General features: G+C 38.6%; 2 protein-coding genes across 2 annotated transcripts; one reads left to right on the plus strand and one right to left on the minus strand.

Annotated features, from left to right (window-relative positions):
• Positions 1-627: 627 nt before the first annotated feature.
• On the plus strand, positions 628-5877 carry LOC104898130 (sm-like protein LSM7). The gene is made up of 6 exons (XM_010685151.4): positions 628-831; positions 1008-1075; positions 1233-1314; positions 2242-2313; positions 5153-5205; positions 5578-5877. Exons 2-6 carry the CDS (start codon positions 1073-1075, stop codon positions 5665-5667), a joined length of 300 nt encoding a protein of 99 aa, XP_010683453.1. The 5' UTR covers positions 628-831; positions 1008-1072; the 3' UTR covers positions 5668-5877.
• A 3232-nt stretch (positions 5878-9109) lies between these two features.
• LOC104898131 (receptor-like protein kinase FERONIA) lies at positions 9110-12646 on the minus strand. The gene has a single exon (XM_010685152.3). It carries the CDS (start codon positions 12136-12138, stop codon positions 9493-9495), a length of 2646 nt encoding a protein of 881 aa, XP_010683454.1. The 5' UTR covers positions 12139-12646; the 3' UTR covers positions 9110-9492.
• Between the last annotated feature and the right edge of the window lie 393 nt (positions 12647-13039).

Here is a 13039-nt window from a genome sequence, read left to right on the forward strand (position 1 = left end):
TTGTATATTATAAACATCCAAAAAGTATGTTTGAATATCCATATTATATATCGTACAACCATGATTATTCTATACATCCAAAAACTATATTTACACATCCATTATCTCTTTTGTGCATTCAAAAACTATATTTACGCATGCATGGTAGTTTTTGCATCTTCCTGTCGTTAGTTTATTTTGTACATCTAAAAAATATGTTTGCACGTCCATAATTTTATTGCTGAACATTTAACAACGTATGTATGCACATCTAAAGATACCACTAATTAAAACTATTTTCCAAAAACAAAAACTCATCCACATTGCAATATTCACTAGCGAACATGGCGCCATCTCGTCGGACTCTAAGGTAAATCATCATGACTTTAATCATACCAATGTTTGGGTCGTGTCAACAATCAACATTGGTGGAATCAATATTGATTTGGATCATCCTATTTCGACTTCCAAGTATCAAGATTTACATGTTAAGGCATTTTCCGTATATATTAAGTCTAACTTTTAAGAATTCTACCCTTGTTAGCGTTTTGAATCTAAAAGACTCAATTCGTCGATTGTACGCACGGGTGTAGGTAGAGGAAGGTGCACATCATCCAAAACGCTAACATTAATACACACTGATATCTGTCCCAAAAGGCCTCCTCAAAAATCAAAAGTATATTAAAAAGCCAATACACACTGGCAACCCGCAACTAGACTCTGACAGACAGGGGCAAGGCCACTGTTGTAGCAACGGCGTGTGTGCTAAGGTTACAGCGGCGGCGAGTTTCTTCATTTGGTTGCGCACTGATTTCACTTGTACGCCTCTTCACTCTAAAATACGATTCTCAGGTACTTGAATTCACCATCTACTTTCATTTGCCTTCTTCTTACTTTCGTTGCAAACTTATGATGTTCTAGTTTTTATGAGAGAGCCAACAGAAATACTTTGTTGTATAAGTGACATTCTATTCATTGCATCATCATAGAGATTAGAGATAATCCTTTGTGTATCACTAATTTTGCAGGTCTGAACTTCATTCTTCATTAACCACAAAGTTGCCAGCTTTTGGAATAACCAAATTTAAAGATCATGGTAACTTATCGATTAACTTGCTTTTGTTTGACCTATAAAGTGCAATATAAGCCATTAATTTTGTAATTTGATGGAACAATTTGTTCTACTGTATCTGTGGTTGTTCACTTGTTCTTTGTGCTTAATTATACAAATATGTTGCTCTCTTTTATCTCAGTCTAGTAGAAAAGAAACTGTTTTAGATCTTGCGAAGTTTGTTGACAAGGGCGTCCAAGTTAAGCTTACGGGTGGACGACAAGGTTCTTCTTTCTTCCATTTTCTTTCCTAATGTACTTTGTGTTTCCCGTTTGATGATTAGGATGTAAAACCATTTGGAAAAGGAAACTTGGAAAGTTTTCTTAACAATTGGACTATGGAACTCAATTTCTCATAGATACTAAATATTAGCTGCTCCTTATTTCCTTTTCGATCATGCGCTAATTATTGTATATGAGATATGTCCTGTATAAAATTGGGTCGGATTTCTTTTTGTTGGCACTTTTTCCAGCTTCATCCTGCATGCTAGACAAACTTTCTGGTTCTTTGTTCATCGATTATTTGTGCTTTTGATTTTGATGGTGTACCCTATGGTGAATATCTGATAAAAGGCATTAAAGGGCCTAACTTGATCGTTATGAGAGTGCTCAATTACATTAAGGTATAGGTTGTAGTACTCAGTGGTCCTTTTATTGTGAAAGTATCATTATAAGGCTAAAATTGAGTTTCTCACAAGTTTGTACTGCTTTATAATGTGATAATAAGTTTAATCAATAATTTTGTCTCATAAATGTTTGATGAGAATGGAGCCTTAATAGAGAGAGAGTCTTTTTATTGAGCTCGGCTCATCCTTCGGTGTGCAACACTGTAAAGATTGATCCACATCTAGTCGATTATTTTTACACTTGGGAATTGTCGAATCGTTTTTTCGTTTGTCCTATCTTTGTTGACAAACTATAGTTTCCAATAGCTAAATATACTAATATTAGAAGTATGCCAAGGCTAGATGTAATGGAATTTTTCTAATTGCATCAAACACTTTTGTTCCCCATTCCTGAAATATGATAATACAATTGTGATGGAACGACTATCTATGAAAAGCCTACTGGGTCATTCATTTTGATATATGGGGACCTGTCTTGATTTATTGACCTTGTCTCTTGCATTTTGCATCCTTTTCCTTTTTATAGTGACTGGAACACTCAAAGGATATGATCAGTTGCTGAACCTTGTGCTGGATGAGGCCATTGAATTTTTGAGAGGTATGAACTTTGCTATTGATTTATATTTAGTTCTGGTCTTGTTATAAAGTACTTGCACACAGTAAGAGTCCTTGTCACTCGTGGATTGTGCACAAGAATGTGCTTATGGCAGTTGTTCTGGTATTTGGTTATTCCGGTGGAAAAATCATTTATCAAATTTCTAATGGATCCTGTTTTGGTTATAAAGGTGCGTGTCGGCATTTATGTTTAATTATGTTATGGCTTATTGAAACTGGACCAGATAGAGGTATTGTCGCATATATCTCCAAACTTTAACGAGACATGATTACTACATGGTGGTGATGGTTGTTCTATATAGGATGGTATATCCTTCACCAGGTGGACTTATGTATGTGCAAAGTTTCCAAGAGTAATACTGCTTCTTATTGTCGATCCTGGAATTTTCACTTGGGAACCAAAGTAGCCTTATGAACTATATATAAGAGGCAAGAGCGACTTTAGACCCAAAATCACTTACATAAAGCCTAGATCTTCTGCAAGCTGTCAAAAGATCGTTGCTGAAACAGGAAGATGTGACCTCAAGTTGTTGCTTACGTGCTTAATGGAAGCCAAGACCGTAACTGACACCTGATTCATTGTAGTATAACGTAGCAAATACTAGAACACCCCTTTTGTAGACATTGGTGAAATTATAAACAGATATGGAAGGAGTCTTTGTGGCTCTCAAGATATACCTTTTGGGGTTTATCAGGGTCTATGTTTGTCACCTGGATTCTAGATATGAACCATAAATTACAAATAGAAATTCTGATGATTGGTTCTAATGCAGATGAAAAGTTATATTTGCTCCCTTAAGTGTTAAGCTTCCTTCATATTGCTGATGCCAGTTACAGTTCGGCTGGTGAAACTTTCTTTTGGGAGAGGGGGGTAGTACCGAAGATTGAGGATTGAATTGTTCTTTAATCACTATATTTGATGAACTCTTTTGAACCCAGGACACCTCCACCAATTACCAATAATTTTTCATAAATTCATCTACACCTTTGGCTTTCAGATACCGAGAATGTAGAACCGCACATATAATACAAAAACCAATAGGGAGAGAGAAGGGGGAAGCAATTCATGCCACTGTTTCTGTTGCAGGCTAGGGGCGCCTTCTTTTTTATCCTTTTATTGACCATGACTCGGCACTGAGATTTAGATAGAGGGAGATGAAGGCAGCCAGTTATTTAGCAGTATAAAGTAGAAGGATGCAACAGCAACCCCGCAGGAGGACTGAAGGAACATGGGACATCATTTGTGGCCTTCAGGATTGTGTGAATTTCCAGTATTTAGTTCGAGTTATTGCAGATCCGACTTGCAGTCTGCAGCTGTCAGCATGAGGATGAGATTTGAGGACTTCGAGCAATCACTGTGAGATGTTCGACCAGTTAGCCATGGTAGAGTGAGGAGGGAGATTGCAATGTGTGTCTGGTTAGGGACTTAGGATAACCAAAGAAGGGAAAAAGGATTTATGGGCTTTGAGATGAGTGATCCATAATATGCATATTGAATGATAGGACTAAGATCCATATAAACTTTATGTTCCGGATTTTCATTCAATTCGAAATTAAAAACAGTGATCCGTACCCGACCCGAAAATCCGTGTTTTTTTGCAGCTACCCGAGCGGCCGAGCCTAATTATCCGAAAATCATAAACTTGACCAGATCAGTGGATAAATAGACCGGATGAAACGAATCGGATATCTATTGCACAATCCTACTTCCTAGGATTGGACAAAATACAAGTATATAAGACCAAAGTGATCTTGGGTTGTAGATCTATGATGGAAACTATACATGACTCCATTAGCTTAATTTACTTGGCCCCACATAGACCAATGGAACCCAATGGAAAGAATTTTATTTGGGAAGCCAATGGAAGATTTCGAAAATGTACTCCGAAATGTTTTCATGTAGGGTATATAGTGGAAAGTCATCCAATATCTCTCCATTTAAATCCATTTGGAAGGCTATTAGAGTATTGTCACTCATGCTTTCACTCCCATGACTCCTTCCTCACAGACTGCAAGAAACAAGAAGAGTGTTTTTCCTCCTATTGCCACCTGGACAGAGAACACTGCAACACCAAATTCTCATCCTTGGCAAAGGTGTAATTCATGCATCCCTTAGGAAAATCTCAATGAACCAACTGTGTGGAAGTTTTTTGAGTTCCAAAGCAGCCTATCTGAATTGCTTAGAGTTCCTTAGAGTTCATATGGATATGGGAAAGCAGCCTAACAGTTTGTTTATCTGAATTGCCTATCTTAGAGTTTGCCTTAACCGTTTGTTTTACCTTAGAGTTCATATGGGAAATTTCTCAGAGTTTGCCTTAACCGTTTGTTTCAGTGTTATTAACGTTACAATTGTGCTTGAGGTTGCTTACTCTGGTCTTGGGCAAGTTCGTGTTATGTTGTTTTTGTGCTGGCAGTTGACAAGGATAGTACTCCCTCCGTCCCAATTTATTTGCTACATTTTGCCATTTAGGTGTGTCCCAATTTATTTGCTACATTTGCAACTATTTTCATATATAATACATAGGTCCCACACTTTATTTACAAATTTGCCATCACTCCCTCCTTGGTTTTTGTAAATATATCCATATATAGTACATAGGTCCCACAATTTATCTATTTGCTTTTTGTTAATTGTTGTTATAGCAATGGTCCCCACTCCCTCCTTGGTCTTTGTGATAAAGTAAATGTAGCAAATAATTTGGGACGGAGGGAGTAATGTTTTGTTGTATTTTATTCAGTGACATAGTCGATAGCTTGATATTTTATGATTTGGCTCCATAAACTTTGTGAGGACATATAACTCAAATAAAATGTAATTGCAGATGCTGATGACCCGCTGAAGACCACTGACCAGACTAGAAGCCTTGGCTTAATTGTATGCTCTTTGGTGCTCTTCTACTAGTACGGAATCTCTAATATGTTGAATTTTCTTGTTGGGATTTCCTTTTCTGGGTGTAGATACAAGATTACTGTATGGTACATAAGGAATTACAGACCTCAGTTTACAGATGTCAAAATCAAGAAAATGGTGTCGGAGAAGACACTGATCATTGATCACCATACTAATTATTCTATAATATTTTTCTGTAATATATCTACATATTAGGCATTCCTCATAGCTTGCTCTTGTGCCTACCTTCACCTCTAAACCTTGATTAAGTTGTGTACTTCCCAGTAAATTCAGTTGTATAGTATAGGTGTAGTTGAATTATGGATTGATTTGAAGTTGTGCACTCTGTTGTTGCAGGTTTGTAGAGGAACAGCGGTGATGCTTGTTTCTCCAACTGATGGCACGGACGAGATTGCAAACCCTTTCATTCAGCCTGACGGTGCTTAAGTTATTGTTGGCAGTAATACCTCTTAACTTATCGACATGGTCAGTCGGATCACGCTTACTTTTCGGTGTACTAGACTGCCAATTTATATAGACATTAACATAACTTTTAGATGTAATGCCTGGTTTGCTTGATTATACTTCATTTGGGAAATATTTGGTGTACAAAGACTCTCATAGTTCTTCATAAATCCATCATTCTCTTAGACAATATATGGAACATGCTCCATGAGTCTTCCCAATTGGTATCCATGGTTGTTATTTGTCTTAAAAATGATTGCAGGCCATGACTATTAACAGCCACAATTAGGTATGCATTATGCAAAATATTCGCTTAGGTTTTTCCCAATCTCTGCAAACATATCATGTGCTACACTTTACAGTTACTATAAATTTTTTGCTCCCATTGATGGCCCACTGATTTCTATTTCATATTCAGATATCTAGCCCATCGTATAATCGTTCGGTTGACTTGTTAAAAATAAAAGGAAAAATTCACATGAATAATCCGAACTATGAGCGATCTTCCAATAATAATCCCAACTATGGATTATTATAGTATAATCTAAACTAATTGCAACTCTTCCAATTTTGATCCCACTTGACCGGCAACCTGTTAATCAAGTTAATCAAATGATTAAACTTAAGTTTTTTTATTATTATATTTAACAAATTTAATTTAGTAAAAACTAAAAAATCAGATATTAAAAAATAAAAACAAAAATCAGAAAAAAAAATCAAAATCTAATTAAACCCTACCCCTCTCCCTCACTCTCTCCCTCCCCTCACTCTCTCTCTCCTCACCGTCTCTCTCTTCCCCCAACCACCTCCGCCACCACCACCAAACCGACACTCCTCCCCACTCTCTCTCCTCCCTCGCGTCACCACCGGCACCACCACAGACCTCCTCTCTTCTTCTTCTTCTTTTTTTTTTTCTGGATGGGTTTGAATGGGTTTTGGGGTTGGGGTTCGAATGGGTTTTTGGGGTGGCTGGGGTTGCGATGATGTGGTTGTGGGGTTCGACGGTGGGCGGGATCGGGGTTCGAATGGGTTCGACGGTGGGCGGGATCGGGGTTCGAATAGGTTCGACGGTGGGCGGGGTGAGGGTGCGATTTGACGGGATGGGGTGGCGGTTTGTGGGTTCGATGGGGGTGGGGGTGGGGGTGGTTTGAAGGTGGTGGTGGTGCGATTTGAAGGTGGAGGTGGTGCAATTTGAATGGGTGGGTTGTTTGGGGTTGATTTGGGTCGATTGGAGGTGGTGGTTCTGTGGGGGTTATGGGTTCGATGGGGGTGGGGTTGATTTGTAGGAGTGCGGCGGTAGGTGGTGGTTCTGATGGTGGCTAAGGGGTTCGAAGGGTGTGGCGGTGCGGGTGGTGTCGGTGTGTGGTTCTGGTGGTGTCGGTGTGTGGTGTGCTGTGGTGTCGGTGTGTGGTGCTGGTGGTGGTGTTGTGGTGGTGCTGTGGTGGTGGTGTTGGTGCGTGGGGTTGGTGTGTGATGCTAGTGCGGTGGTGGTGCAGTGTGTTGGTTGGGGTGGAGCCGTGGTGTGGTGGTGGTGGACTGGTGATGATGATTTTATGATGATGATGATTTGATGATTGAATAATTAGATAAAAAGAAAAGAAAAAAAAAAGGAAAATGAATTTAACCTGTTATAACAGGTTACAATAGGTAAATGGAGTAATATGGGAAGGTAAATGCTTTAGTTAGGATTATACTAGAATAACTCATAGTTAGGATTATTATTGGAAGATGCTCAATAGTTAGGATTATTCATGTGAATTTTTCCAAAATAAAAAAACAGTTTCTGTTAACGAATGCACAAGGAGCTCAACTTCTTTCGTATGTTCTTTTGCATGTCATAATCAGAAATTCACTTGTTTACAAAGTGTGACCTGATCATTGAAGTGGAATTTACTATTTATTTTCTGTATATATGATGTTACCTTTTCACATAGATGAAAGTCTAATAAAGGGTGTGTCAATTGTTAAATTCAAACTCTTTTATGCAAACAAGGTTAATTGTTAAGTTCAAACTCTTTTATGCAAACAAGGTCTTATTATCATTTGTTTTGACGTGTGAAACCGTTCTTTAGTTGCTTTTGATTAGCTACCCACCTCTTATAGATGGGTCCGTTCTTTAATTGCTTTCATATTAGAATAAAGCCGGCAATCATGATAACATGTCGCTAACATAACCTTGGACAAGATGGTAAGTACCCCTATTAACACAAAGCAGCTTAAGCGTTTAGTATTAAACTTGCCAATTACTACTATATAATAGAGTACAAACAAATAGAATGCTGTCAATTATACTTAGCCTACTTGGTGTATGTATGATTGATTGTCAGTCTGTCACACTAGAACTCATAATATATCTTGGTGTTCCTTTTTAAAATGTCTTTAATACCATATTTTAATATATTTACAAATTTGATATTTTGAAAATATAATTGAAACGAGTTTAAAATCATACTTATTACTGAAAGGTATAGTTAAAGTTCATAAGGTTTAATAAATATTGTATCGAATAAAAAAAATATAAATTAGTTTCTCGTATGGACCAACTACCCAGCTAGTATTCCTTCCGTTTTTCTTATTGTTATCAATTGAAATTATGACATTATTCATACTCAGAATGAATCTTCTCAATTTTTCTCAAATATAAAAAAAATATAATCATGTGGAATTTTATTTGATTCGTTTCATTACGAGATACACACTGAAAGTGAAAATGATAATAATAAAAAAAAAAAAGTAGTTACCAACTGCTATAGGAATTAGGTAGGAAGGTCAGAACTCGGAACAATATGTGTTGTATGACAATATACATGGGGTGTCATTCTCAAAAAATCGCATATTCTGATTATGTCCAGCCTAATCCCAGCCAACAACATGCATTCCACATAAAACAATACAAGTATGAAATTGACAATTTCACTTTCAACCAAACAAAAAGAAGAAAAAATTGACAAATTCATTTTCAACCAAAAAAACAGAAAAATTTTGACAATTTCCACCATTTTTATCATTGTTTTCTTGATCATATTTTCTTACTCTTTCTTGATGATTGCCGTCCTCTCGCTAATTTTGCCAATTAGTTTGCGACGGACAACCAAATATGGGCCCCATGCACAGCAATCACCATCAATATGACCATGTGCTGACAAATGACAACCATATTTAGTGGTGGTGGCGCATATTATCTTCAACTTTCCTATCCATGATTCATGAGTCACCATCATTTTTATAAATATTTTTTAAGAGTAGATGGACTCTATTCACATTATAATTATGCAAACTTTACCTAACAAACAACTCAATGCATTTACACGAATAATAACTTCATAACTGAAATATAGGAAGAAATTCAAGAAATTATGCAAAACCCAATTTATGTAATTAGCATGAAAACATGAATCTGAATGTACAAATTTAGAAGAATAAATAAATGAATCCCACTATAATGAACCATAAATTGCTGAAATACACACCCAAAAAAAAGCAAAAAAAATAAATGTTTCCACCAATACATCTTGGATATAGGACAATTTTAGTTTCACTCTTCCAAATTCCAATAAAACTATAGATATAACTTACAACTAGATCAAAGATGGAAATCAAATAGATAGTCATGTTCAATAACAAGATGAAAGAAGATAGTATATAGAAGAAGGTAATTGAATAGTTATTATTAGTCTGATGATGAGATGCCGGAGTTTCTTATGTGGTTGATTACTAACCGATTATCAAACTCTCTGTGATCGAGCAGAAAAATAGGACTCAAATCCAGGTACAACTGATGCAAGTCCCGAGCATTTGTCATGTATCTTAACGTCCCTTTGGATTCATTATCTGAGAGAACACGGCACTTGGTGTCAGACCATCGGAGTCTTCACTGGCTAGACTGCGACCACCGATGCTCATTGTGCTCCTTGAGTCGGTTACATTTCCATCAAAAGCCCGGGAATCATCAGGATCCTTCTTTCCACAGTCGATGTCATACTTGCCTTCGACGAAGTCCATCCCACCGAGACCCTTACCACTCTCCTCTGCACTCTCCTGTAGCTGCAGAGCAAATTCGAGGTTCCACAGCACATCACCCATGGATGGTCTGTCAATACTCTGATCAGATACACATTTCATGGCAGTCTCAGCAAACTTCTTGAAGCATTCAGGAGCAATCTTCCCTTTCAGATACGGGTCCATAATCTGTTCAAGAATGCCCTTCTTATAGCAATATACTGCCCACTCTGCCAAGCTAACTTGCTCCTTTGGTAGTGACGGGTTCAGAGCAGGCCGAGCACACAGGATTTCAAACAGAACGACCCCAAATGAGTATACATCTGACTTATCAGTGAGTTGTTGCCTCCTGAAGTACTCAGGATCCAGATACCCAAAACTACCTTTCACAACAGTACTAACATGAGTGTGGTCCAATGAAGGTCCTGTCTTGGACAGGCCAAAGTCAGAAACCTTGGCCACCCACTTCTCATCCACGAGAATGTTGGTTGTCTTGACATCTCGGTGAATAATAGTGTGCTTGGCACCAGTGTGGAGGTAGTGAAGTCCTCGAGCAGCACCAATGCAAATCTCAAGTCTTTGTTTCCACGGCAGAGGAGGCTTTTGGGTCTTGTACAGATGCTCGCGAAGGGTTCCAAAAGCCATGTAATCATACACAAGGATCATTTCTCCATTCTCTTCACAATAACCTAGCAGAGAGACAAGGTGACGATGACGAAGCTTGGAGAGCATCTCGATTTCTGTTTGGAACTCATGGATACCTTGCTCAGACAGTGGGTTCCCACGCTTGATAGCTACCTTCATAGTTCCGCCATCAATCTCTCCCCTGTATACTTTACCAAAACCTCCAACCCCAAGGACAAGAGACTCATCAAAATTTTTGGTAGCAGACTTGATCTCTGCAAAAGAGAAATGCCGGCAGAGATTTGAAGGAAGAGAAGAAGTATAGCTTCCAGTTGTAGTCTTTGCAGATCCAGAGGTATGCGAATTCCCATACAAGGAAAGGGGAAGCCAGCCAGACGGACCATCACTTGGGTTGGAGACCTTTCCATACTTGCGGCGACGAGAGATGCAGCAGGCCAGAAAACCAGCCAGTAAGATGAGTGCAACACCTCCAGCAACAGCCCCGCCAATAACTGCAGCATGACTACTCGAATGAGATGAGCCTGCTGAAGGGGGTAAAATGAGCTCCTGCGTCGGGGCTGGAATTGGATTCTGCCCAGCAAGACTACCGAAGGTGCTGTTTATCTTAAATATCTCCACTCCATTCAGAAAAGCATTATAATACTCTGGAGGGGGGGTAACGCTGGTTACTGGATGCAGTGCAAGCCAAAGATCCTGCTGAGGGTCTTCAGTAGGGGGAACAATCACCACAAAGTTCTGAACATTCGGTATCCCATTGCCGTCAGCCAATGGAATAATATCATACGCTGGAAATGCAGTTTGATTGTTGAGGTAGACATCAAACACCATCTGGTTGACCTTGGAGATATTGGAAAAGATCTGGCAGAAATGCAGCCTCACCAAGTAACTAAACCCGGTATCAACAGTAAACAACCATGTCAAGTTGAAGTTCTGGTTCACTGTATTGTTCATTGTCATGAACCTGGCAGTGGAGTAAACAGTAACGGGAGCCGTGTAGGAAGGCAAAGAGCTAGGGAAAGTTACATTCAACTCGGGATCAATAACATTGGTGGTACCCGTCGCTGCCCCAAATATGTAAGGAGTGTCATCAGACCACGACCTAAAAATGCCGGTATCGTTGTCTGGCGGAATGTAATTCCCACCAACATTCAACCGATACAAACCCTCAAGGGCAGTGGAGTTATCAATCGTAAATGGGGAATCTACACCAACCACGGTTACCCCAGTAGCAGAGTCATAGATATCAGGCATAGACACAACCTCAATACCATTAACAAAGGCAAACGAATCGGAGTAATTAGACGAAGGCGAAAAGGTAAGGCTCAAAGTCTCACCCTCCACATGGAGAGAATACTCTTTGATCAGATAATCAAAGTTAAGAGCCTCAGTAGTTTGGGCAGCACTAAAGTTGCTAAGCAAGGTAAATGGGCCGGCAGTAACAGAGAAGATACCATTGGTGGAATTACGACCGGAATAAGTATTAGGATAGAAGTAAAGACGGAGAAATTTACGACCAGGGGCAACAGCAATGGAATAGGTAAAATTGGAATCAAAAATTCTAGCAGTCATATAAGGAACTTCCCCAACATCAGGAGCTTGTGTTGCTGCAGTAGCCATGGAAGAACCTCTTGTTGTTGACATGAACTTAGATCCATCATCGGAGTTCCAATTCCGACCATCAACATCGGTGGATTGTCGATCAGAAGCACCACAATTTAAGAGTATATTATCATGTGGGGTGTATCTTTGTGCTACAATTACATTTACTAATACAGAAAACCATAGAATTAGAGCAAATATGCTCCCCATGTCATCAAAGATCTAAGCTTTATATATCTATTTTTGCTGCTGTTGTTGTTGAATAAGCAATCAGATTCAAAGAAAATAGCAGCAAATAAATTAGGGAAAGACTCAAACTAACTAACCAGGTAAAATAAAGCTGAGAATTGAGCAAACTTGGAAGATCTCTGAGCTCAAGAAGAAGAAGGAGCACACCCAGATGCAGGAGAGAGAAAGTTGTTGAAAATTTGAAATTATTCAAGACCCAATAATTGTAATATGGAGTGAAGAAGAAGAAGAAGGGTGAAATCACAAATCTGGGAATGCAAAGTAGAGAGAGAGTTTAGGGTTTGAAGGAAGTTGGTAATGGAGTAATGGAGGAGAGAGAGAGAGAGAGAGGAGAGAGATTATTGCAAAGACAAGATAACCGAAATTGAAGGTGTCTAAACTAGTCTACTAAGCTTGCTGCTTTTATATTTTTATTGAATTATTTAGTAGAGTATATATTTTTTGGTTTTGGTTTTGGTTTATGCAAGTTTTAACTGCTATTTGCAGAAATGCAGCTGCTTTAAGACTTTGGTAATAGTACCTGAATTTAAAAATAAAATGAGCTGTGACCGTGTCTAATACAGGCATACAGCAGCAGCATTATATTCGTCTTCTTTTCTCAATTATGCCCCCTCTCACTTTCGCCCTCTCTACCTTCTTGCAAATTGCCTTTTTTCTGTTTTATTAATATGTTCTTTTCTTGGATAAGATTGCAAAAGATGAATATTTTCTGAACTGTCCTCGCACAAGATCATTTATTCAGATGTCCAACAAGGCTCAAACCCTCCTCCCCTCAACCCCTAACAGTATTGAAGCTTTACTTCCACCAAGATTCATATCTTGGTCTTCCATGTGGGAGATAAGAAGCTATACCATTGGACCC

Source organism: Beta vulgaris, chromosome 7 (assembly GCF_026745355.1).
Source record: "Beta vulgaris subsp. vulgaris cultivar EL10 chromosome 7, EL10.2, whole genome shotgun sequence".
NCBI classification, from domain to species: domain Eukaryota; kingdom Viridiplantae; phylum Streptophyta; class Magnoliopsida; order Caryophyllales; family Amaranthaceae; genus Beta; species Beta vulgaris.

Coding starts and splice junctions, on each gene's coding strand:
- LOC104898130 (XM_010685151.4), top strand. Junction 1,315..2,241: donor GCTTACGGGTGGACGACAAG/GTTCTTCTTTCT, acceptor TCCTTTTTATAG/TGACTGGAACACTCAAAGGA. Junction 5,206..5,577: donor CTAGAAGCCTTGGCTTAATT/GTATGCTCTTTG, acceptor CTGTTGTTGCAG/GTTTGTAGAGGAACAGCGGT.
- LOC104898131 (XM_010685152.3), bottom strand. CDS start 12,138: ATGGGGAGCATATTTGCTCTAATTCTATGGTTTTCTGTATTAGTAAAT.